The 26,858-nt window shown below is 46.2% G+C and overlaps 1 protein-coding gene and 2 long non-coding RNA genes across 5 annotated transcripts; all 3 read left to right on the forward strand.

Moving 5' to 3' along the window:
- The first annotated feature begins 7,130 nt into the window (after window positions 1–7,130).
- LOC120689667 lies at window positions 7,131–9,187 on the forward strand. Of its 2 annotated transcripts, XR_005681380.1 has the most exons (3): window positions 7,131–8,071; window positions 8,163–8,228; window positions 8,743–9,187. It is a non-coding gene; the product is annotated as an uncharacterized LOC120689667 (long non-coding RNA). The 2 variants fall into 2 exon arrangements; XR_005681379.1 differs by having other exon boundaries at window positions 7,132–8,228.
- Window positions 9,188–16,241: 7,054 nt separating this feature from the next.
- LOC120689668 lies at window positions 16,242–18,695 on the forward strand. 2 transcript variants are annotated; one of them, XM_039972030.1, is made up of 3 exons: window positions 16,242–16,945; window positions 17,291–17,865; window positions 17,967–18,695. In XM_039972030.1, the coding sequence occupies exons 2-3, from the start codon at window positions 17,707–17,709 to the stop codon at window positions 18,426–18,428; spliced, it is 621 nt and encodes a 206-aa protein (XP_039827964.1). In that variant the 5' UTR covers window positions 16,242–16,945; window positions 17,291–17,706; the 3' UTR covers window positions 18,429–18,695. Both variants share the same exon structure in this region; 1 of them encodes a protein (XP_039827964.1).
- Window positions 18,696–22,227: 3,532 nt separating this feature from the next.
- LOC120689669 lies at window positions 22,228–23,133 on the forward strand. Its single transcript, XR_005681382.1, has 2 exons — window positions 22,228–22,722; window positions 22,880–23,133. It is a non-coding gene; the product is annotated as an uncharacterized LOC120689669 (long non-coding RNA).
- The last annotated feature ends 3,725 nt before the right edge of the window (window positions 23,134–26,858 follow it).

The raw sequence follows: 26,858 nt of genomic DNA on the forward strand, positions 1-26,858 counted from the left end.
GAACGGAGCAATCGAACGAGCCAACAACATCATATTCACAGGCATCAAGAAAAATATCACCGAACGGCTGAAGGGCAAATGGGTGGACGAGCTGCCGAAGGTGGTCTGGTCTCACAATACGTCTGAGTCCAGGGCCACGAAATTCACTCTGTTTAAGCTACTGTACGGCGAAGAGGCCATGACGCCCGAGAGGAGCTCAGGAATGGATCATGTAGAGTGCTGAGTCCGAAAGAGCTACACGAAGACATGAAGACAACCATTGCAGTATCGAAGCTGTCAAAATCCAGGCTACCATCAACCTCGGCAAGTACCAGGATGAAACCCGAAGATGGCGCAACAAGAAGGTAAAGCCCATGCAGATCAGGGAAGGAGATCTAGTGCTTCGCCGAATCCCGAAGGGCAAACTAAAAGGAAAAATGCATAGCAAATGGGAAGGACCATTCTTGGTCACATCGATGGCAAGGCCCGAAGCGTGCCGGCTTCACACTCTTGACGGCGTCGAAGACCCTTACTCCTGGAACAAAGACATGCTCTAGCACTACTATGTATAGGGCCTTGTAAGGGCCCCCCGAGGAATGATAACTGAAGGGGCTCGTAGTCAGATTGCATTTTGTAATATGTTGTAAACATTTGTTTTTCCTTCGCAACAAGATTGCACCATGAACCGAAGGGCCTGTACTCTTTTCCTCATAGGGGAAGTCCCCGCGCAGTCATTCTGGCGGTCGGAGGTGTGAGGTTTTTAACGAGGCGGAGACCCAATGTAACCCCTTGTGAAATATAAACAAGGCCCCCAAAAATAAATGTGTCACAGGGTGAGGAGGAACCATGCGTCTATCCCTCTTAGTCATAGCGGAGAGAGGAGTCATCGACGCATGACAAGTGATCAACACTTGGAGAAGTAAGCTCAGAGCGCACAAGCTGAAATGCTCACTTGACCCTTCGGCTTCACTTCAAAATTTTTATGTAAGAAAAGTCCTTTCGTGCGAAATGCCGAAGGCATGGAAAGTCCTATCGTGCAAAAGCCGAAGGCTAGGTATCAACCTATGCGAGCTAAAGAGCTGAAGGTCCCCTAAGAAAAGTCCTTTCATCCAAAAGGCCGAAGACATGGAAAGTCCTATCATGCAAAAGCCGAAGGCTAGGGCTTAACCTACACGAGCTAAAGAGTTGAAGGTCCCCTAAGAAAATCAGGGGGGGTTCTTCGCAACTCGAATTTTTTGTGCGCTCACAGAGCTGAGACTAACTCGAGTATCATTCGCATCCGCACCCTGCAATAGGGGGTGGCGCTTCACAAACAAATCGAACACACAGGTACCGCATGCGGAACAATGGGCTTCGAGAATATCAAGTGATGCAAGCGAAGTTGTAAATTACAAAAGACGCCTTCACCCATTATTTCGATTACACAATTACACCATTTTGAGAATCCAAGGTAATACAAATGAAAGTTTCAATTACACAAGGGTCTTCGCCCAACAAATCATTGCAAGAGTTACAGTCATCAATCGTCCTGCAACATCATTACACAATTACACAATTTCGAGAATCTATAACCCAATACATAAATCCGGAGGGACTAGGGGCTTCATCCAGTGGCTCGGGCTTCGGCTCAAGAAGCCCCTCGGCCGGCTTATACGGAACATCGGTATTCAAAATTTGTTTGATTTCGCGGTGAAGCACACGGTCAGCAAGTATCTTCGCATGTTTCTCTGGGTCGAGCTGAAATTCTAGAAAGAATTGCTTCGGCTGCGCATTGCGATGATTATAAGCACGCTCCCTATGCAACCAGAAGTCTTCGAAAGCCGCCCAAGGATGGGCAATGTGAAACATATACCATGAGTCACCGGAGATATAGAAATTGTTGGGTTTCCTCCGCAGATATGATACCTTCGGTGGCCCGCGTAAGCTCCAACGCAGGGCCCCGCGCAGACACCGAAGGTGTTAGTCTTACAAAAAAAAATTCCACTAAGTTGCAGTACAATCTAAACTCTCCAAACCCCTCACACCTAAATATCTACATCCGCCGCCGTCTGGGTCTTCGCAGTCGCTGCCTGGCCTTTCCTCTTCGCCAGCAACCACGCCCTTAACAATCCCGTCAAAATTTTATACTTCGTAGGAGATAAATGGTGATGCATTGGTTTTCTCATAGAAACTAGATCTTGTATGAGACACTGTTTCTTCCTCTTTTTCTTCTCTCTCACTTAATATAGCGTCTCCATGATCTAAAAGTCTTTGTTGCACTCCAACTAATTATGTGGACATCATTCTAGTTGGAGCATTTGGTTCCCTCCAGTAGCAATTGGTCTATTCTCCTCGATGCAATCGGCCGGTGTAGTCTCTCCGTTGCAACTGCAAGATGGATGTATTTTTTACAGAGAATGCACCCACCCTCCTAGTTGCAATTCTGATAGTTCTAGGTATAATTGGATTGTGTCCATTTGCATCTAGGTCGGTTCGTGATGCCACCGGTTCGCATCCAATTGTAATTTGGTCGGTCTGAGTTGCAACAGGTTCGCGCCCCAATTGCAATCAATTTCTACCAGTAGCAATTGATCTATTCTTGCAGTTGTAATTGGTGTAGTCTCTTGGTTGCATTTGCAGGATGGGTGCATTTTGTACATAATGCACCTTATTACATTTTAAACTCAGATCGTCACCCAGTTTACCAGGTGCGAGTGCCCATTGTTACACTAGTGTTCGCTGTGAACCTAAGCAATTGACCGACTTCACTAGCAAGTTGGTTCACTTGACAAATAATATACATGTTTGAGTCATCCACCATATATACAAAGTTACAAATATGCAAAACGTTATGAGCTTTCCACCTTAATAAGTATGGAACATACACGAATCTTGCTATGAAAAAAAGGCTTTGAAACCATACGCGAAGTAAAGGAAGACAAAAAGGTACAAAACGAAGGTATGATTAAAGACCAAGCATGCGGCTAGTCTCTATCCAAGTTGAACCCGTGGTTCAAAAACAAATCAGTCCAAGCATCATCAGAAATTAATGCATGGTCAAACGATCAAGGTTTTAAGATATTTCAACCATGCATGGCCTCCGATCCAGCACTACAAATAACCATCGAACCTCCCATTAGCATTTCATCTCATATTTCCCTCTTCCCTCCATATACCAGCTAGCTAGCCCTGTGTTGGTCTATTTGGCAATGCAGAAATGTTGTGGTGTTTGATAACAAAAGATCTTCCTTTTTGCACTTGACTACACACTGGCTCCGTTCGTGGGCTATCCTTCAGCGACATACATTACAGGACAAGCTTGTAGCGGCATCTCATTTCTTGGAGCAGGTGGCTAAGGATTTTTTTTTTTGCCCGGGCACATGGGTGGCGGTCTAGTCTTCGGATTGATAGTCATTAGTGTGTACGGCCTGATGTGCCAAGAACAAACTCTTTTTAGTCTGTGTGTCGGTTTGGCAGAGTTCAGGAAAATTTCAAGACGATGTATCACCTCGATGTATTGCTCTTGAAATCAATGAAGTTTCCCTTTTCCAAAAAAAAAGCTAGCTTAGCTTGCCATGGCTACTGGTAAGCTCTTAGTTGTTGCTCTTGTTGTCCTGTTAAGCATTGGATTAACCAATGCTATTAGTATAGGGTGGTAAACCATGCCACTGCTGATGGCCGAGGCAGAGGTGGGGGTGGCGGTAGCGGAACCGGAAACGCCTATGGCTTAGGCTCTGGATCTGGCTATGGCTCCAGAAATTCCTATGGTAGCACTTCTCAGGACCCTAGAAGTAGCTTCTCTTTCTGCTAGTGGATCTGGTCAGGGTTCTGGTGGTGGCGGTTAGAAAGGTTATGATCAATATGCCTCAGGTTACGGAGGAGGGGGTGCATCTGGCTCAGGCCATGGTGACACATGTGATTACACTACTGGGGCTTCATATGCAAATGGACGTGGGGGCGGCGGTGGCTCCGGAGGAAGTTTCAGCAATGGCCAAGGGTATGGTGACGGGTCAGGGGATGAGCAAGGTTCTGGCTACAGAAACGGACTGGATGGTTCAAGCAACGCAGATAGTGGTGGACGCGGAGGTGGACGAGGTGGTGGTCGTGATGGTGGATTTGGCCGTGGTTTTGGCAAGGGGTCAGGAAGCAGCTAGCATTGGAGCTACTTGGGGTGCCGCCTATAATGATGGCAATGTCAGCGAACCACCACAGGCGGTTAGCGGACCTCCACAGGCCATTGGTGACAGTGTTAGCGAACCACCACAGGGGTCGGTGAATCACCACAACAGGCGGTTAGTGAACCACTACAGTTAGTAGATTGATCATTTACTATTGCTTAGGGTTCTTAGGCCTAACTCTAGAAAAAAAAAGGTTCTTAGACCTATTCGTCTAACAAGAAAATGGTGGCCTAATCCATGTCACAATTTGGTCATGCTAGATGATACATGGTCAAACCTTCATCCAAATGTGTAGTATTGAGAAGCCAATTATTATATTAGATTAGTCAAGGCGAGTTTAGTGGCCTAGATTTACAGCTTACTAAGTACAATGATCAAACTGACATACGTCAACAAGTTTAATGACCCCAATTTACACTTTTCTGAGTCTGATGGTCAAATTAAAACATGTTGACAAGTATAATGGCCATTCATGTATTTTACTCTTTACTAAATAGTCTGGAAGCCTCATGTACTGCAATCTTATAAAATTAAGTATTTCTTTTTGTGTGTTATGTGTTATTGCAGTGCCAACAGAAAAAAAGGAAGACATAATCAACAAAAAAAAACAAGAGAAAAGAAGGTATATGTATCCTTCTCATATTAAGATCATGTAACTTTACATATTTACTTGAAACCTACTAATATAACAGAAACTAAGACTTTAGCAACACAAGAAATCCAGATTCTCCAAATGATTTATGAATAGAAAATTATCAAACTTAACTACCAATCAAATAAAAATTAGCTACAAGAACAGATGGCTCCAACTTCAGTTAATTTTGTAGCTTCGTAGTTCATACTCCATTCAGCATAGTTTTTGTTAGTCTTTATAATGATTTGTAAAACTACTTCATATTGTATTCTAACTATCTTTCTGTATTAATATTATACTTTGTGTGATAATTATAAATACATATGACCAAAAGATCATATGAAAATAATAATGAATGTAGCAATAATCATAATAAAAGAAAAAAAAACAAGTCTACTTTACAGATAATGCAAATTTACAAAAAAGAAGATGCAAATGTTGGATGATAGGAAAAGATTAAAGTAGAAAGCGCAAACTAGATTAAAGAATGTCCTAATAACAGAGAACCATAAAAAAGGATAATGCTTAGATATTGGCCAAAAGCATGCTTATTTATCCTTGCCTTATGGTATGGTTAATTTTCCAGCTGAATATATTCAATATCTGAAAGAAGCATATATGGAAAGATCACACTTGGGGAAACCAGAATACAAGTGCAAATATTGTGATGCCATATTTTGGTTAGATGAAAGAAATAAAAAAGATACTGAGCACAATCATTGCTGCAAATATGGGAAAATCAAAATACCTAAGTTTAAAGGACCCCCACTATTTCTAAAGGGGTCACTTGATCCAAAAGGTGACAAGGACGCTAAACATTTTCCTGCAGAAAATTAGACAATATAATAGCTTGTTTGCATTTATATCCATGGGAGGCAATATTGAAAACAAAATTAATCAAGGAGAAGGACTATATGTTTTTCGAGTAAATGGACAAATACATCATCATATAGGATCATTACTACCTGAGCCAAATAAATCACCAAAGTTCGCTGAGCTATACATATTTGATACAAAAGAAATGAAATAGAAAATAGAATACGAGCCTTAACCAATGAAGATCCCAAGCAATCATAATTACAGGAACACATACTGGACATAAAACATATATACCAAGAATAAATCTAACGACAAGAGGAAACTATTGGCTATGACTACTGGAAACCATTTTTTCCCTGTGTGTTTCCAATTTCCCTGAGTGTTTTTCTAGTAACCCACAGGGAAATTCACCTTTTCTTGTCGGTTATGAAAACACTCACAGGGAAATAACCAAACACACAGGGAAATACACCTTCTCTTGTCGGTTGAGGTAAAACACACGGGGAAATTTTTGTACACACAGGGAAATTCACCGTTTCCTTGTCGGTTGTAGAAAAACTCACGGCGAAATTTATATACACACAGGGAAATTCATGAACTCACAGTAACCCATGCATTGTTCGTCTTTCTTATTTTAATCCTGGATTAAAACTTGTATGTGGTATTTCTCCCTCATATGAACTCCAAATTTGATGGTTCTTTTTCCTATTTATTCTAAAATCATGTTCTTTCATTTAATGTTATTTATTTTATGATTATTGCTGTTATTTTAGATTTGTAAATATGGTTTATTTTCTTCCACCCAAGTAGAGAATATAAAAATATGTTTTTGTAAAATAATTAGTGATGTAATTTCATATTTTCTAATATAATCATAAATGTAAGGTTGTGACCAAATTTGAGGTTCATATGAGTTCAAAAAATATTATGATGTATTAAAATCTCAAAGTTTGACTTGAGTTATATGAGACTAAGTGAGTGATATGCCCATTTATGAACAAAGTATGGTCCAACTTTATTTTAATTCTTTAAAACTTTTGTGTCAAGCTTATGCATCCATGAAATGATTCTATGTCAATTTACAGAGTTTTCAGGGATGTTTTAGATATTATTATCATTATTGTATAGTGAGGTTGTAAATAAAAAATTTAATTATCCCTAACAAACATGTGCACATTTTATCCATTTTAGGATATGAGCTATAATAGAATAGTCATCCTTAAAATCTATTTTATATAATTTTAAATAATATTTGAGACATGTAGTTCAATTTTTAATTATTTTCAATAAACACACATAAATCCATTTAACTTACTGAAAATAGTAAATAACTTCCAAAATTAATGAAACTTCTAAAATACAACTAATATGTAGTCTATTACATGTAAAAAATATTTTAGTTTATATAAAATAAATATTTTTATATGTTACTTTACAATAGTGCAATAAAATAAAAAAAAGAAAATACTAAGCAGTCTAGGCCCATTTCAGCCCAAATAGCTCAAAAATCTTTTACCGTTCATCATCGATCTAATGCTCCTCCTTTCCTCATCCAATACTGTGACGGCCGCCCCCAAATCCCACGCCTCCATCTCCAGCTCTACCTCCGGCCGCGCCCCCTCCGCAGCTCTCCGCGCACTGGGGCCGGAGGACCCGGGGCTCGTGCATCCAGCAACGGCGGGATGCGGCGGCGCGGAACTCCCGAGGCCCCCGGCGCAGGCAGCCTGACTCCCGGGGGCGGGCCGGCCGTCGCGTCCTCCCTCACCACCCGCCGCTGCAGCTAGGAGGACGCAGCTGCCATGGCTCCTGGGGCGGCGTCCTGGGCTCCCTTCCATGGCTGCGGCTCCTGGGGCGGCTTCATGGGCAAAGGCCCCTTCCATGGCTGCGGCGCGTGGGGGCCCTCCTTGCAGTGTATACCCCATTGGAACAATCATCCTAGTTGTTTTACTAAACATATCCTTGTTGCTTTTGTAATACTGTTATATAAATTAACTGAATCTAATTGCTTGTGCAAGCAGCCAGTATGGTTCGATTCAGCTTTCCTTTCATTATTTTGTGCCTGTAAGGCGTGTTAGCATGTATGCACAAAAAGAAATCAGAGTGCTTCCTGCTGTCTCGTTTTTTGCATATATACTAGATGAACTGAAGCACTGTCCATGCATGCCTAGTAGTTCGAAAGCAAATGTGAGTGATAACATTTTATTGAAAGGAGACTATTGTGTACATCTCGGTTTTTATTGTCAATTTTCTTGTCATGCTTGGCACAGCTTTGTGGAGCTTCTACAGAGATAACATGTTTCTGCACTGAAGTAGTATTTGAAGAATAAGTAGTTATCTTTCTTTCTTTACTGCAGTATTGTCTTTTGTACACAATGCTACATGCTTGTCTAGGCCTTTGTCTTTTGTTCAGGCTAATAATTAATACCTACAATTCTTGTTTGGGAGCTGATTAACAAGCCACGATGCCATTCAGATCCATCAGGTGACGCATTGCAGGTCCTTTAGTTCTACTTTATTACTGTTTTGTCTCCTTTTAATTCTGTACGCTGCACATGTGTTAACACTTTTTTCAGATGGGATGTGAATGTGGTATGCTAGAACATCAGCACTGGCAGATCCTGATGAAATTCCAGAGTCAGGTGCGATTAAATCTTTACTAGCACAGGCAGATCTAGGAGCACGGAAAGATCTTGATTAACTCTAGAGCTAGGAGTTGCATAATTGGTTAGATATGATTCATCGAATGTACTCTGTACTTCCATTGCATTTGGGATTTTTTGAACTTACCCAAATCAGTTACCACAAAGCACTGAATGCTAGCTAATATGCTCTTGGTATTTGAAGTCTGCAACTTGATAGTAGCTGCCTTGTTATTTTCTTTCAAGCCAGCAACTAGATTACTTCTGTTATTTTCTTTGCAGCTTTGTTTCTGCGATTAAACCACTTGTTGAACTCGTTACAAATTTATGTTAGTGCGGTCCAGTTTGAGATTCAGAATACTAATCCTCATTTTGCTGCATATCGTTTAATGGATCTTTGATTTTTTATTTGCATTTTTATTATCTGTTTTCACATAGCATTTTTAGTCCAGAATTGTATTACACTATATTTGCCTAAGGCAACCATGCTTATCTAAGTGTCATTCACAAGCAGGCAACGGGTTCATCTCATGTTGCTCGGAGTCCACTAACAGCATGGATGTTAATGGCCACAATGGTGAGGATCTCGGCGGCACAAACATTGATAACATTCATGGCAGCAACCAACATTGTGGAAACAATGAATTGTCTGATGATGCAGCTTGATTAGATTGGAAGCAATGCATGGTCTGATGGTGCAGCTTCATCTTCTGATGAATGACAGCTCACAGTTCAACTTTTGCAGTGTTGCGCCTATATATGCATGCATGCACTTTGGTAGATTGGTAGTATAACTCTAGATAGTAATATTATGCTAGAAGTTTATGGGTTTGGTGGGATGCTTGTTTTGCTAACTGTGTACAGGTTGATGCCAACAACATTTGGACATGATGTCATCATATCTATGTAATGGTAAATGTGGATTTTATGTGCCATTCGATTATGAATTCTTTTGAACATTGTCGTCTCGCATTAAATATATATGCATTTTGATTTTCTCTGATGACTGAATGATTAATTTTCCTGATGGCTGGTATTAAATATATCATTTCAATTTCCCTGTTAGCTAAATGACGACAGGAAAATGTAGATAAACAGCCATTAGAAAATAAATTACCTTGTCGGTAAGAGAATGGACAGGAAAAATACCAATTTTCCTGATGGTGCTATGTACACAAGGAAATTGCTTTTCCCTGTGCGTGTTAATAATATCCCTGTGGGTTTTTGTCGACAGGAAAATGAAGGCTAGGTCTAGTGGCGTGGCATTTTCGTGACGAAGGCCCACCGACAGGGAAATTCTAAAAACCCTAAGGGAAAAAAAAACCGACGGGCAAATTTACATTTCCCTGTCGTTTTATCCCTGGAGGTTATTCCCTGTCGGTGTACACACAGGGAAATTATTTTTCAATTTCCTTGTCGGTATTTTGTATTTCCCTGTAGGTATGTGCACCCTCAGAGAAATTCCGGTTTCCAGTAGTGTATTTATGCTATGCCGACGTCAATTTCCAATAAAAGTTTGCTACTCGATGACTATTAATAAAAGTCAGGGGCGAACACTATCAGATGTAGGAATATATTTAAAGAAGCAAGTATTTACCCATGGCCAACTATATGTTGCAGTTTCATGTGTAACACACAAAAGAGGTCTAAAAATGTTAATAGAAAATGATGACAGCTCGTGTGGATCAAAACACAAAATATAATATACAATGAAGTTCTAAATTCAATAGAAAAAAGAGCATAGGTAAGATCTAATTTATCTCATCCTCACTTTGCTTACGTGACTTTTTGTATGATTGCACCTGCAGGAGCTACAACTTAGGGTGAGAGGTCAAACAGTCATGCTGTCAAGGGCGTCGAGGGTTAGGGTAGGAGGACCCCAACTACGTAGTTCGTAGCTGTGTCCCGTGGTTGGATCCGTGGTATTGCTTAACCTTTCAAGTGTTTGAGTACAAGAATATATAGGCTCTTGGGCCAAAAAACTAGAAAACAAACTACCTGACCCAACTCCTAGCCGGCCCTATCTGTTGCAGCCGCCGGCTGTGGAGGTCCTCCCAAGTAGCAGCCGACGCAGGCTCCCCCTTCTAGTGAATGAGAATCTGGTGCACACCGCGAGCAAGACGGGCACGCACGGCACGTTCTGGCTCCAACACAGCTGCGCCATTGTGAACAGGCGGCAAGAGCGGAGGCGTATCCGGCGGAGTACCCACGAACTTCTTCAGGAGGCCAACGTGGAACACATCATGGAGACAGGCGCGCTCCGGGAGGGCGAGGCAGACAACAACGTCGTTGATGAGCTTGGAGATGCTGTAGGGCCTGTAGAAGTGAGGCTTCAGCTTCCCTTTGGTGACGCCGGGTAAGGAAGCCGGAGCACGGTGCCGGAGACGAAGCCAAACCCAGTCGCCGACAGCGTAGGAGACCGCGTGATGGACCCTGTCATAGTGCGCCTTTTGGACCGCCTGTGCCTGCTCCAGGCGGTAACGAACGTCGGCCACGAACTCATCCCGGTGCGCCATGTTCTGGGCCACCGCTGCGACACGCGTCTGGCTTGGTTCGTAGGAGCGGATGGAGGAAGGATCACGCCCGTAGACCACTTTGAACGGAGTCTCCCGCAGCGAAGACTGGTAGGCAGTGCTGTAGACGTACTCCGTCCATGGCAGCCACCGAAGCCACTGACGAGGGTGATCACCGGTGAAGCAGCGAAGGTACATGATGATGACCCGGTTCACCGCCTTCGTCTGACCATTGGACTGCGGGTGGAGCACAGTGGTCATGTGGAGCTTGGTACCCGTCAGGCACATGAGCTCCCGCCAGAACGCCGAAGTGAAGACGGGGTCGTGGTCCGACACCAGCGACTGTGGAACGCCGTGCAAGCGGACAATGTCGGTGAAGAAAGCCTGCGCCACCGATTCCGCCAAGTATGGATGAGCAAGCGGTATGAAGTGGCAGTACTTACTGAAGCGATCGACCACCGTCAGGATCACAGACTTGCCCCCGACTCGCGGCAAGGCCTCCACAAAATCCAGACCCAGGTCGGTCTAGACGGCTGACGGAACCGGTAGTGGAAGCAGCAGCCCCGCCGAGTGCAAATGTTTAGACTTGTAGCGTTGACAAGTCCAACAAGCATGTACAAAGTCCTGGATGATGCGGTGAAGGTTTGGCGAGTGGAAGTCCCGCCGGATGCGGTGCAGGGTGCACTGCACACCCTCATGGCCATCCTCATGGATCGCGGCCACCAACTCGGGCAGCAGGGGCGATGCTGGGGTGATGTAGAGGTGACTCGAGTAGGCGATCATGTCATCAATGACCGTCCAGAGCTCCCCACGCTGACCCGCCCTGATCTCGTCATGGAGAGCCACCAGGGCGGGGGACAGCGTTTTGTGCATGGCGAAGCCGGTCGAGGAAGTCGAACCGAGGCCCGGAGATCGCGAGGATCGATCCATCGTCGGTGTCTCGGCGTGAGAGGGCGTTGGCGACGATGTTTGTGGCACCTGGCTTGTACTCGATGGAGAAATCGAAGCCCAGCAGGTTGCCGACCCAGTGTTGCTGAGGGATCGTGGCAAGATGCTGGTCTAGCAGGAACCTTAAGCTGTAATGGTCAGTATGTATTAGAAATCTGTGACCCCAGAGATATGGGTGCCAGTGCATATGGGTGCCAGTGCATATGGCATGGACAAGGCCGATCAGTTCCCGCTCGTAAGCCGCCAGGGAGCGGTGCCGCGACGCGACCGGCCGACTAAAGAACGCCATGGGGTGCTTGTCTTGCAGTAGGACTGTGCCAAAGCCGTGGGTGGAGGCATCGCACTCGATGACGAACGGCTGCACGAAGTCTGGGAGGCGCAGCACCGGCCCTGTGGTTACCGCCAGCTTGAGGGCTTCAAAAGCCGCATTGGCCTCCTCAGTCTAGGAGAATCCCTCTTTGCACAAGAGAGCCGTGAGGGGTGCCGCGATGGTGCCGTAGTCGCGCACGAACTTGCGGTAGTACCCAGCGAGGCCGAGAAATCCGCGGACGGCGCGCACGGAGCAGGGCTGCGGCCAGTTGCGCACCACCTGAACTTTGGCCGGATCCATGGCCATGCCGTTGGCGGAGATGATGTGGCTGAGGTACTGGATGGAGTCGATGCCGAAAGCGCACTTGGAGTGCTTGACGAACAAGTGATGCTGCTGCAGAACGTCGAGGACCGCGCGCACGTGCCCAAGATGGTCCGCCCTTGTGGAGCTATAGATGAGGATGTCATCAAAAATACGAGGACGAACCGACGTAAGAAGGGGCGCAGGACATCATTCACCAACGCAACGTGGCCGAGGCGTTGCACAGCCCGAACGGCATCACCAGGAACTCGTAGAGGCCGTCGTGGGTGCGCAACGCCGTCTTGTTGATGTCGGCCGGGTTCATGCGTACTTGGTGATACCCGAAGGGTAGGTCCAGCTTGGTGAAGAACTTGGCGCCGTGCAGCTCGTCCAGCAGCTCGTCGACCACCAGGATGGGGAAGACATCCTTGATGGTGATCGCGTTCAAGGCGTGGTAGTCCACGCAGAAATGCCAGGAACCGTCGGCCTTCTTGACAGGAGGATCGGAGAAGAGAATGCTGAGGAACTCTGGCGGATCAGCCCCTGGGAGAGCATGGTGGCGCACTGGCGTCCGTGTTCATCCTTGTTCGTCATTAGGTACCAGTAGGGGCGGACGGCGACCGGCTGCGACCCCAGTAGGAGGACGATGTTGTGGTCGCGGCTGCAAGGTGGAGGGAGCTAGTAGGGCTCAGAGAAGATGGCGGCGAAGAAATCCAGCAGCGCCTCCATCAGCGTGGCGCTGGACGAGGTCGCGAGAAGGCCCGACACCTCCGGACCGGCCACACTGCGCCAGCAGAGTTGGCGCCCGCATCTCCAGAAGGACATGTTATGGGCGCTGAAGTCCCAGAGGATCGGACCTAGGGTCGCGAGCCACTGAGTGCCGAGGACGATGTCGTAGCCGGTGAGAGGAAGGACGAAGAGGTTGGCGGTGAACGGCTCGTCGAAGACGGAGAACTCGGCGCGGTGGATGGCGCCCAGGCAAGAGATGCGCTCGCCATTCGCCACCGTGGCGGCCATGCTGAGGCGGTGCTGTAGGGGAAGACACGTGCGCTTTGCCGCCTCTTCAGAGATGAAGTTGTGAGTCGATCCCGAATCGAGGAGCGCCACGAGGGGGACGCCGCACACCTGGATTTGAATCTGCATCGTGTCGTTGCGACGTAAACCCATGATGGCATGCAGGGAAACGTGAGGTGAGGCGTCGGCACTGATGTCCTCCTCAGCCAGCGCTGGGGAGTCGGCTTCATCTTCTATGCCGCAGTCCAGCAGGAAGAGATGCTTGCACACCCGGTTGTGGCCCCGGTCGAACTTCTCATCACAATTGTAGCGGAGTCCGAGCCGGCGACGTTCCTCCTGTTCCGCCTGGGTGAGGCGCTTGACCGGCCGGCCTTCCACGGTGACCGTCGGTGGAATGACATGGTTGGCCGGTGTAGCAGGTGGTGCCGGCAGGGCGAGACGGGGCTCGGTCGCTGGATGGGGCGCCCGTGGCGGCGCGGGGGGGGGGGGGACACCGGGTAATGGTCCCGCAGCGCCAGCTTGCGCGCCAGGCTCATGGCACTGGCGAGGGTTGGAGACCCACGGTGAAGAGTTGAACACGCTACGCCTCGCTCAGGATGCCGGCATGTGGCAGAAGGGCCTGGAAACGGTCTTGGTACTCCTCGATGGTGCCCGTGCGCCGGCAGGCCGCTAGCTCACCTAAGGGATTGAAGCGGAGCGGGAGACCGTAGCAAAGGTGCAGGAGCTCCTTGAAGTGGTGCCAGGAAGGAGTGCCCTCGTCCTTCTGAACCTGGATGTACCACATCTGTGCACCGTCCTCCAGATTGTACGATGCCATCCAGACCTTCTCCTCTTCCATGATCTGCTGTTGATGGAAATAAGATTCACATTAGTTGATGAAGATCAGCGTATTGGTCTTGCCATCATAGCGCAGGAAGTCCAACTTTTGGAACCGTGGTGGCCAGTCCTGATGATGTTCGCCGGAGGCAAAACTATTGTCGGAGGAGGCAGACGAGGTGTACTGCACATCGTGGAGGCGCTGGATCGCCAGGACGTTGGCCTCGACGGAGGCCTGGAGTGACTTGAGGGAGGCGGCCAGGGTATGCAGCGTCGTCTGGAGCGCGTCGGCGTCACCCATGGCGGCGGTAGGGCAGAAGGCGGTGCTGGGGTTTGGGAGCGGCGACGGCGGCGAGTAAGAGCGTCGTTGCGGGGTGGGCGGCGCAGAGCTGGAGCGGGGCAGCGGTGGTGATGGTGGGCGGTGCGGTGAGGAAGCCTAGGTCGTGATACCAGGTTGTCAAGGGCGTCGAGGGTTAGGGTAGGAGGACCCTGACTACGTAGTTCGTAGCCGTGTCCCGTGGTTGGATGCGAGGTTTTACCCCTCAGCGCCTGATAGAAAGAGATTAGAGTTTGGAGTAATTGGTATTGCTTAACCTTTCAAGTGTCTGAGTACAAGAATATATAGGCTCTTGGGACCAAAAACTAGGAAACAAACTAACTGACCCAACTCCTAGCCGGCCCTACCTGTTGCCGTCGCCGGCTGTGGACGTGGGCGCCGCCTATAGTGCTGGCCCCACATGACACATGCTACCGGTTGCTACAAATCAATCACGGAACATGAAGCATTTTAATGTCATTTGTAACAAAGTAGTTTGAACCTCAATGACGTATGTACTGTGATTTTTTTTGACAATTTGAACTTTACAGGTTCAATTCCTCTTTCAGCTTGTCACGATAGATCATAACAGTTTCAACATTTTGATCTTCTTTTATATTTGTTGCAAGTTATTTTTGCCCTTCTTATTTTCTGATATATTTTAATGCTGGGCTGGCATGAGTTTTTCTAGTTCAGTTGATGCCAATGTGCTGTGTGTGTTTTTCAGGGGAGATGCAGTGATTGAGGAGTATTCTCCCATTGGAAATGCACTCGGACTAATTTGGACCGTGCTAATCTTAGTGTAGAGTTATGGGCCGTCCGTAAGCCCGTGAAGTCCAGATACGTCCATCTCTGGGCTGTTCCGGCACGTGGGCCGTGTCGGCCTGCTCGGTTGCACTCTGTGTGCATTTGCAGTTTTGTGGCCCCAACTAAAATGTTGCAGTAAACAGAGTTCGCCTAAACTCCATAATTCAAGCGAAACTCGCCGATTGAGTGCTTGTCCCTGACACCTGGAAAATGGTTAGTCTCGCCCGAATCAGAAGTATTTAAAATGAATTTCCAGAATCTTTAGTCCATGAATTAATTTGGTACTGAGAACCTAAAACCATTTATATGCTGACAATATTCACTACTGATCATGTCCTGAAACTTGGCTGTTGCGTCGGTGTGACACACGATCTTTAACCTACAGATGATTTTGTCGATGTCTTTATTCCTAACTTGTCCTGTTACCATCCTTTTTGTCAGGTGTGACTGGCACCTCAATCAAAGAATTAAAAGGACACCAATCGACATACTTATTATTATAGAGTAAAAGTACATTAGACAGCTATAATTAGGTAGAATAAAGAAAAAGGTTCAAGGACAACATGGCATTGTCTCAAAGTCCAAACCTTTACCTGTATCTTCTCCTTTAGGGCCTCTTCTTTGCTAAGCATGAGGTTCCTTTCGACGTAATGTTCAACCTTATTATGAGGAACGTGGCCTTGACCTCCACATGGCATTGCTCAGATTTGAACAAGCTTGGACCACAGAAAGACTATTGCCTCTATCCTTAAATATATGATGTTTATTAATAAAAGTAAATAAGTTAATAAATTAATTAGGTATTCCTAAATATCATATATTTAAGAACAGATGGAGTATTCTGAGCAAAAGGACTACTTCTTTTCTAGTGTGAGGGTAAGGCTGCTGGTTTGGACTTCGTATAATATATGAAGCTTGAGACTACTCTAGCCTTGAAGAAAAGGAAGGAAAAAGGAGGAGAGGAGAGGTGGGAGGAGGAAGAAGAGGAAGCAGCCCCTCCCGCCCATCATTCTTGCCTCCGCCACCGTTAGCAACAACGCGGCCATGCATCCTAGACTGCTCATGGCTGCTCGCGTTGGCGACACCCAGAGGCTCAAGGATCTACTGGATGAGGGAAGCAGCGTGGGGGCGCATCTCGATTTCGTTGTCCGAGTTGAGGTCCCACAACCTTCCACAGCAACGCTCCTTGACGTTGTCACCGCCGTTGAGGGTGACTCCGTGCTCCACGTAGTAGCAGCGGGCGGCGACGGTGAGGAGTTCTTGGAATCGGCAAAGGTGATCCACGACAGGGCCAAACACCTCCTGGCAATGCCCAATAGGAAAGGCGACACGCCGCTGCACCTTGCCGCTAGGATTGGGAACGCCAGGATGGTGTCTCACCTGCTTGACCTGGCCAAGACTGACGAGGGGATCAGGCTAGTGAAGAAGCTCGTGCGCGCCAAAAACAGGCTTGGGGAGACAGCTCTACACGAGGCGGTCCGGGTCGGGCATCGGGGTATGGTCATCCGGCTGGTGGAGGAGGATTCTGAATTGGCTGGCTTCCCAAGGGATGGCGCATCGCCATTGTACCTCGCCATCCTGCTTGACGAGGTCAGTATTGCGCGGTCACTGCATGACATGAGTGATGGGAACCTCTCTTATGGTGGACCAAATGGGCAAAAAGCTTTACATGCTGCGGTTCTCCGGAGTGAAGGTAAGTCTCTGTGTGTTTTTGTTTTATCATTAAGTCCAAGTTGAAAGATTCAAATTTTACATGGCAATCTTTGTTTCAAATTTTGAGTTGAAAGCTGAAACATTTTTCAGGATTCAATCCCCCCCTTATTCCACCCCATTCCCCTCCTTTCCTCAAACAACCGAACGGGCCCTAGATCTGTTGTGCACTTTCACGATTATTTGGGACATTTCTTGCAAAACATTTCTTTTTCCGAAATGCATGCCCCTCAGTTCATTTTAATCTAATGCTAAATCCATTTGAAATTCAATACTTACGAGTCTAATGAGTTCCAAATAATCAAAGATGAATATATTTTGGTGCCAGTGCTGACGGTTATGCTATTGCGTTGGAACAAAAGCCTCACGGAACAAGGGGACCATGATGGCTGCACACCTCTTCACTTCGCGGCATCGCAAGCCGAAGAACAAAACTGTAGGATCTCCCCTCATTCCAAGTTCCCGTGGGTTCGCTTGAGGACGTCGACCACGACCAACATTCCACTGTTGTTGCTGCAAACCAACCCTTCTTCAGCATACCAGCCAGATGCCGTCCTATACACGTTGCCGCTGCAGTTGGCGCGAGCAGGACGGTCTCCACTCTTATTGGAATGTCTCCAGACGGCGCGGGTTTGCGTGACGCGAACGGGAGGACTTTCCTCCACGTTGCCGTGGAGAAGAAGAGGTGCAATGTAGTCAAGCAAGCTTGCCGGATTCCATGGATTCTGAACATGCAGGACAACGATGGGAACACTGCTCTGCACTGTTAAGGCTGCGCAGAGCGATACGTTTTTTCACCTGTTCGGGAACCGGCAAGTACGCATAGATTTGACAAATAACAATGGGCAAACACCTCGAGACCTGTCACTGGTTGGCATCCCTCCAGGGTTGTCTTATAAATGGGTATGCAATCGATATTTCTGGTTCCCAACTTCATTTACAGCAGGTAGCAGATTATATGCATTCGGTCTCCTAATAATCTTCTCCTATTTCATCTTTTGCAGAACCCCAAGCAAATGATCCATCGTGCTCTGACACGTGCGAGCGCGAGCCGTGGCGTCCGTCGCTGGGACCAGTTCGAGGAAGAGTACATCCTGCGACTAAGACGAGAGGACGAGGAGACAGAATCGCAGAAGCTGAACAACTCGACGCAGACTCTAGGCATCAGCTCTGTGCTCATAGTGACGGTGACGTTCGGCGGCGGCGCCCCGACGCTCGCCGGGAGGTACACCTTCGATGTTTTCGTCGTGGCCAATGCGCTGGCGTTCATATGCTCCTCTCTGGGCACGGCCGGCCTCATGTACTCTGGCATCACCACCGTGGACCTGCCCATCAGGCAGAGCCACTTCCTGAAGTCCCTCTTCTTTGTGTCAAGCTCGTTGACCTCCCTTGTCGTGGCCTCGCGTGGGGCACCTACACAGTCCTGGCCCCGGTTGCTCACAACACTGCCGTGGCGATCTGTGTGATCAGCCAGGTGGTCGTCATCTACCGAAGTATAGGGCGTTTCCAGAGAATGATAGATCTTGCGAGACCATTATATGTCAGAGCAGGGATTCGGCCATTGCTGATGCCAGCGAAAGATGTCTTTACAAGGATGTTGAGGTTATATTGGCCCTTCATAGTGATATTTAGTTGGGCCGCTTGCGCAAGAAACCATACATAGCAAAGTATAGGCAGCAATATTATGAAGATGTACATTCCGCGTTGGTCACTAATATATACTATGTATTATTGAATATAAGGGTCAATGTTTGTCTCTATTGTGCTTGTGACATTATATTCTTTGTATTTGATAAATTTAATTGCATGCGTCTTTCGGCCATATAATTATGGTTATGATTATGTAACTATAAGTGAATTATTACAGGAAGAATTTACGATCAAAGCTCGATGTTGTATAGATATTTGTTCACACTGAATTGCGACAAACACACTCGGATGCACTAGAATGCGCGAACGATCGTCAAAACGATCAGCTCGATGCAATCCTGTGTCGACCCGTCAGACCGATGGGGCGAACCGGTTAGACCGGTTATGCAGAACGCCGCGTGAAACCTACCCCCTCGAGCTCGGGAGGGACCCCGTCTTCAAGCTTCACCGGAACTGGCCATGACTCATGGATGTCCGATTGTGTTTGGACATCTGAACTTTTGAATTAAGGATTGTCCGCTGTGAACCCCGGACGGTCCGCTCCAGGACCGGTTAGACTGCCTGGTGATACCGGTCGGACTGGTTTGTTTAGCCTGATCAGACTTGTGCCAATTTCTGTCGTCAACATATGCCTCCCGGTTTTTCTGATAAAGCTCGCGTACCAAAAAATAAATCTTTCACTACTGGAATCCAATGATTTCCCTAAGAAAAACTGAAGTGTTCTAGGGAAATTTAGTTTCCCTGCGATTGTATCTGAGAACCGTAGGGAACTCCTGCTTTCCCTAGGAATCCGATAATTTTGTCGGGGCAAATGAAAATGCTAATCTCATCTCATGCCATGTAAGTGCTGTGGTGGCATATATCCCTAGGAAAAGCAATGAAACTGAAACATCCCGCTCGCGGACTGTCCACGAGTTATGAGCGGACGGTCCGCCCCTGCGCGTCCAACTCGTTCTTATCCCGAACTGAGCCTCCTCTCTTCTCTCTCCTTATCCATTTCTTCCCCAACCCGACCCCTCTCCTCTCCTAGGCGCCATGGGGGAGCCCCCATAGCTCCTCCCCTATTTGGAGCCTCCACCCTCGCCGGAGCTTCGCCGGAGGTCGCCGTCGCCGAGCTCCACCGCCTAGCCATCATCTTCTTCCCCGGGATCAAAGTTTCCTTCAAGTTTCCTCAAGTTCTTCTTCCTCTACTTCAAGAACAAGGTCAAGCCCGAGCTCAAGCTTCCCCAAGGCCGCTTTACTCCAACTTGTGGCACCTCACCGGAGCCCTAGCCATCGCCGGTGAGCTCTCTTCCTTTCCGAATCATCCTCTCTTCTCTAGGGTTTGAGTTCTAGGGATTTTATTTTGGATTTCTTCACCATTGTTGGTCTAGAGCTTCCAAATATCGATTACCATCAAATCCATCCCTTGGAATGAGTCCTAGACACTCCTAGAAGCCTTTAGGAACAAACCCCGACCAAAGCCGTGGCCGGACTTGTCGCCGGCGGCCTCGCCGGTGCGTCTCTGAGTTCTTGCGGACGGTCTGCTCGAACCCAGCAGACGGTCCGCCACTTGTACATCCAAACCACCAGAAACATCACATAAAGTTGTTTTCCAGTCCGTTGAACGGCAAACGGTCCGCCATTCACCTGCGGGCGGTCCGCACTTCATTTCCAAATCCCACACAGAAACGGTGCGTTTCTGGAACCCAATCTACCTTTGTACGGCGGACGGTCTGCGGTACAGTACTGGACGGTCCGCAGTACATTTTTTGACAATTACACAAAACCAAACCTTTTCTGGAACCCGTCTCGAATTTCACCGGCGGACGATCCGCGGTTACTGTAGCACTGCACAGTAACAGCCAATCAGCTTTTCTGTTTTGATGCATTTGTATGTCTCATCTTGTATAATTCATACAAAATTGCATATAGCTCAGAATAATGTGAAATAAATTTTGTTAGCTTCATTATGATGTCAAGAATCAATTAAAATTATGTTTTACCCCAAGACAATTAAATTAATTATCTGAATAATTAATGTGTCATCTCATGTCTTTTGCAACTCATTCATGGCATATTTATTTACCAAGTATCATTGCACCCGTGTAGAGACCGAAGCGCCAACTCAAGTGGAGGTTGAGACCGAAACCGGAGTCCGTCGTCGACGACACTTCTTTGGTGAACCAAGGCAGGCACCCAAGCATCTTTTTATCCTGTTTTGGATCAATTAAAATATTTAAGTCTTATTTGTGCATAAGTCTATGGTATAAATGTTTGCTTAGCTCCTATCTTATGCATTACCTTCCTTGATTTAGAATAAATCCTTTTAGGTGAGTATGCTTGTGTAGGCGTCCCGATTTAATTGCTTATTCATGCTTAGTTCCGATAGAAGTCGGGAGGTGGCAAGGTCACCACCACCCGCGAGCAATAGGTTGTTTGCTTAATTCTTAAAAGTTGAACCACTTGTAATATGATGCGGACTTGAGCATGAATGGTAGGGTCAAGTGAGATGGAGCTCACTTGACATAGTGTTTGCTTGGGTTGATTAAGGCCCGTGACCCCATCGCTTTGATACTTGAGCACTTATGCGTACAGACCACAAACCAAATTATGGGAATGGTAAGCCAATTACCATAAGTCACACTTTGCCTTGACCGGATTCGGTGTGGGGTTGGTTGAGGTGTGATCGGCCGTCGTGCGGTGCATCTAACCATTTCGACCGTTCGTTCATAGTCGAGTGTGGTTATGCGAAAGGTTGAGGGCATGATTCAACCCTTATCCTAGGCCAAGGGTATGAGCGTTGGGCTTGCGCCTCGTGTGGGAAAAGTTGTACCCCCCTGCAGGGTTTTTCATCTATTGCAATAGCCAGGCTCCATGGTTAAGGAGCAAACTCTTGTACTTTGACCTTGGGTGTAGAGTTACCGATTGAAGTTCATGGAAGATTGGACTTGCTCACATGAAGATCATCTTTACTTTATGCAATTTGATTGATGTATTGCTAATAGGATAGAAGTCTTTTGCTTATCATAACTTTATCAAATGCTTTTATGCAAAATTAATTACCTTGCCAATTTCCTTGCTACTAGCCAAATGCATCCTCCTTGAGAGTCGGGTTTTAGACCCTTGTTGGATAAGCCCTGCAGAGTACCCTTTGTACTCACGGTGCTGCCGTTAAGTTGATGCAGGTGAGCCTCAGCAGGAGCCAGTCTTTGGGTACTTCTACCCCGTGGACGGTGGAGCGGATGAGAGTTGAAGGCCGGTGGTTGAAGTAGATCGCTATCTCCATATAGTGTTCTCTTCTGGGTTGTATCCGTAGAGACATAATTAAATAATTTCGCTGCAAAACTCTGAACTTGTATTGTAGTCGCTTGAATCTATTTATGTAAGAGACTTCTATGTATGGATATGCTTGTATGTGATGGTATTCTCAAGTTGTGCTTAGTGAGGTGTGTCATTCTGGGCATGTTCAGGACGCATCTCGAGGACTACCGGGTTATTCTCTTTTAATTGGGTGGATCAATGGATGATGACCCGATTAAATGAGTTTAACTTGGGCGGTTCCTCACAGAAACGGCAGGGAACGGGACTAAAAAAAATTGCTTCCACCGAAACCCTAGCATGTCCGGGTTGAGCTAGCCATTTTCATTTTATTTATTGCCCAGTCGTCTCTATCCTCATTCTTCCCCTTCCACACTCTCTCCTTCTCAGTTCGTTCAAAAAAAACACCCTCTCCCACCCCTCAGATCCCGGCGGCCGGCGGCAGCGGCGCGAGCACTGCAGCAAGGTCGCGCGGCTCCGGCTTCACGGCAGCAGAGGCTCCGGGGCGTGGCGGTGTGGATCCCGGCGGCGGGGAAGGCTCGCACGGCTCCGGCGTCTAGGCAGCGGCGGCTACGACACAGGAGCACGTGGCAGCGCGGATTCCAGCGGCGGGGCGAGCTCGCGCGGCTCCGGCATCACAGCAGTGGTGGATCCAACGCGTGAGTGCGTGGCGGCGCAGATCCCGGCTGTGGGGCGAGCTCGCGCGGCACCGGCGTCCCGGCAGCGGCGGCTCCGTCTTGTGAGCTCGTGGCAGCCCGGATCCCAGTGGCGGGGCGATGGAGCGAGCAGTACAGCGCTGCCCCTCCCACAGTAAGAACGTCTCCTGCACAACTGTATGGTTGGATCGATGGAACACATGATGTCTTTCGTAATTTTTCTGTTAGTTCTGAGATCTGAACTGTCCTTCGTCCGCCTCATGCTATCTGGATTCTGATGTCAATTTTTTTCTCTCGTTGCAATATTGCAGGTTGAGTGGATATCTTCAATCTGATTTTTTTCCTGATCTGAATGATGGGCATTGCAGGCTAAAAGATCAAACTGAATATGTGCAACCCAAGTTTGCTAATTGCTGGGCAGTGTAGCTCTTTTGTGCTATGTAATAGGCTAATAGCGCAGAGTTATCCATGTACTCTGATTTGTTCTTCAGCTTCTTATGTAAACAAAGACATGTAAATATATGTTATGAGATGTCTTAATCGAAGGACAATTTCTTTTGATAAATATTCTTTTCATAATGTGAACTACAATGAATATATATATATATATATATATATATATATATATATATAAATTAATAAATTAAACTGCTACAAACAAGCACCGTTCAAATAAAATTGAAATATCCTTTCCCTAGCAGTTGAAATCCTAGGGAAGAAGCTTTCCACGTTGGACGCTATGCCACGCGAGCATGATCCCCTAGGAGCTGCGAATCCTAGGCAAATGTTAGTTTCCCTAGAGTTTCTGTCAGAAACCGTATGGCAAGCTCCATTTCCCGTCGAAATTTTCCCTAGAAACCATTCTCTATCAAAATTCCTAGGGAAAATGTTTCCCTACTGTTTCTTTAACTTTTCCCTAGGATTTTGACCCTAGGGAAACATAGCTTTCAAGTAGTGTTTGGACCAAAATTGTTTAAGAACGATGATTAATAGTATATCGGCCATTTATTAATGCTAAGGCTTATTAAAAATTATCGGCCACCTTTGTGTTCACGCATCTTTCCATTCGCTGGGGTAATATTTCTTCAAGTATCTCTCATTGATAGCATTGGGTAAACGCTATCCTTGCAGCTTCTCCATCATGTATGAATTCTCGGAGATGACTTCGACAATCTTGTATGGACCCTCCCAATTTGGTGACCACTTGCCAAACTTATTACTTTTCATCCCAAAAGTTAAAATTGTCTTCCAAACCACATCTCCAACTTGAAAAGATTTACTTTTTACCTTCTTGAAAGATTTACTTTTTACCTTCTTGTTGTAAGCTCTGGCCACCCGAAGTTTGTCCTTCTCAATCTCCTTTAAAGCTTTCAAGCGCTTGTTGGTCACCTCATCAATATTATCCATCATCAAATTATGATAATCAACAGCGGAGAGGTTATTTTGTTTAGCCAATCTATAAGCATCCAGATTTACCTCAATGGGCAAAACAGCCTCTTGACCATACACAAGCTCAAAAGAAGTGACCTTGGTAGCACCATGTCGAGATATATCATGAGCCCATAATGTTTCGGATAATACTTCATGCCATGTCTTGGGATTTTCTTCTATTTTCTACTTGATAAGTTTGATCAAGATTTTGTTACTTGACTCGGTCAGACCATTAGCCTGAACATAGTATGGAGATAAATTGAGCAACTTAATTTTGTAAGATTCGGCAAATGCACGCACCTCTTTTGATATGAATGAAGAATCTTGATCCGTCATCAAAGTTTATGGAATGCCAAATTTATGAATAGGCTTATTAAAATGTCTTTTATTTTGGAGCAATGTCAGCCTTGGGTGACATGTAGTTGTTCCGTCTTGTTTGAGCTTATATTTGTTTTTTTACAAATAAACCATGCCATCTATTATTAGTTACAACTTACGTCTAGGTTGTGCTAATTAAATGTGGGTATGATGCATGCTGACCGATGTCTCAAAGCATGTTTTAGTTGTGATTCCTTAATCCATGGATATGAATGCTTTGCTTGATCGATCAAGAAGTAATGAAATTTGATTTGCTTGGATATTGATAGCGAAATCCATCTATTTTTATTGTGTCATGTTTCGACTTGTTCCGATTTTTGTAACTCTGTTGAGGGCTCATTGTCGCATGCCGCCTCCTAAAATTTTGTTTCAAAAGGAACGAGAGATACCCAAGAATTAATCTAATTGAGAATATATCATTTTTTTGTTGCATTTCATGTACATCTAAGGAAATTTTTGGTTCAACCAAAATTATGTGTATCAATATAACTTCTTCTGCTTAGAAAAAAAATAAAAATATTGTACACATATGTTAAGGTGACTATACATAATCTCTCTTAAGATTTTGTGATGCATACTAAACAGGACTTTTAAATATTGTCTAATGGTTACGATGTCCTTTTGATTAAGTAATTCAGGAGGTGTTTATATTAAAGTGCTAATACCCCAAATTGCTAAACTTTAAAACTATTATATCCAAACAGAAGTGCTAATAATAAGGTGGGCTATAAACTTTAGCCAAGAGACAAAAAAACTTTAGAAGAAGGTATGAATACAAGTATGTGCTAAAATTTAGCATTCAACCACTACTCCAAAAAGGGTATTTGGTCCAACACATTAGTTCCAGTCGCCGTTGGACCCGGGACTAATGAAGGCTTTAGTGGTTCCACCGGCTAGGGGCCTGCTGGGAGCTTTAGTCCCGGTTGGTGGCCCGGTATTAAAAGTCCATTGTGTACTAGTAAACATTAGTCCATCCAAAGGTACCCTCAATCACTAATCATCTTTAGTGAGTAATTTAGCGATACGAACTTGACGCAGCTAAGAACCGAGACCATTCCTTGCTAATCTTGAGCTTATTGGTTGTCCCCTTTTACGATAGCAACCTCCTTCTCTGTACATGAGACGGCCCACTAAAAATTTACTGCTAGTTGGCACATTAGGAACTTGCTCAACAAGGCGTCTGTCTCCTCAGCACATATGGCCTTGAAGAGTTTGCTGCTGTCTGCTAGAGCAAAGATCGGGGATGGTATCGCGGCGGGTGCGGGTCTAGCTTTGATGGATTATGGATGGTGTGGATGCATGATGAGGACACAAAGTTGAACAGCGCAGCTCGCTATTTGTCTTACAGGCGATGCTGATCGACGGATTGTGTATCTCGTAGACTAAGAAAGTAAAAATGATGCAGCATGTGCATGGGCCTTATACTCCACTATACTGCTGCTAGTTTTTTTTTCTTTGAGTCACTAGCGCTGCCCATTATAGGCCTGCATTGGCATAGATGTCACAAACACCATCAGTGAAACGAACCAGGTTCCCGAAAGGAGAACCCGACTCTCTGCATCATCGTGATAGTGCCTGGATCAGTAACTATCACATATAGAAATCATTTCAATTACATATCACAAACATATTTCTCGATAATATCATTACAAGGGTTTATTTTTACATAATCCAGATGATTGTAGTACGAGTTTCTAGATTTTATAGGGCGCTAGCTGGAGCTTGGAGGGGGTCGGTGCACAGGAGCGCCGGGGATCCTCAGCGTCCGCTCCCTGAGACGCGTGGCATGCATCCAGCCGCGGGCTAGGGTTCGTGGGCGTGCGCGCTGGGGCTTCATGGCCAACAGAGGGACACGCGGGGCAGGCGAGTGCAAAATGGGGCAATGGTTGCAACCCTTTGGCGCGGAGCGGAGGCAGCATCGCGCAGGCTCAACGTGGAGGCGAGGTTGAGCTGCGTCGGTGTGGGTATTCAGCCTGATCCGGTAGCAGCACCAGATATGCTTATGACATTTCATCGAGCAATTACCGGAAAGAAAGCTATTCGTGAACTATGGATCGTTCTGCAAGCGCACGGAATTACCGGTGTAGCATTTTACCCAGAGAGTATTTCGGGGTGTCATTTATATTTCTGCAGGGAAGGCGGCGACTAAGTTTTGTAGACATGTAAATGAATTGATTGTAATGGTTATTCAATTGCATAAACAGGGGTAAGATAAATAGTGGATAAAAGGTAGTGTGACACACAATTGAACTCAACTCGGATAAAGATAAAAGGGCAGGGAGCTAGGTATAGAAGGTAGAAGATCAGATCTCTAATGTACTTACATTAATTATACCATTTTACTAAGCACTTTATACTTTTCACGTGGTTAGCCTAACTCTAGTTGTCCTAATACTACCGGGAGAACTGTGCAAAATAGCTGACCTTGCTTTCCAATCACCATTTGAAATGTTAGCGACCAAAAATACCCGAAGGACAACT

Source organism: Panicum virgatum, chromosome 9N, assembly GCF_016808335.1.
Source record: "Panicum virgatum strain AP13 chromosome 9N, P.virgatum_v5, whole genome shotgun sequence".
Lineage (NCBI taxonomy): Eukaryota > Viridiplantae > Streptophyta > Magnoliopsida > Poales > Poaceae > Panicum > Panicum virgatum.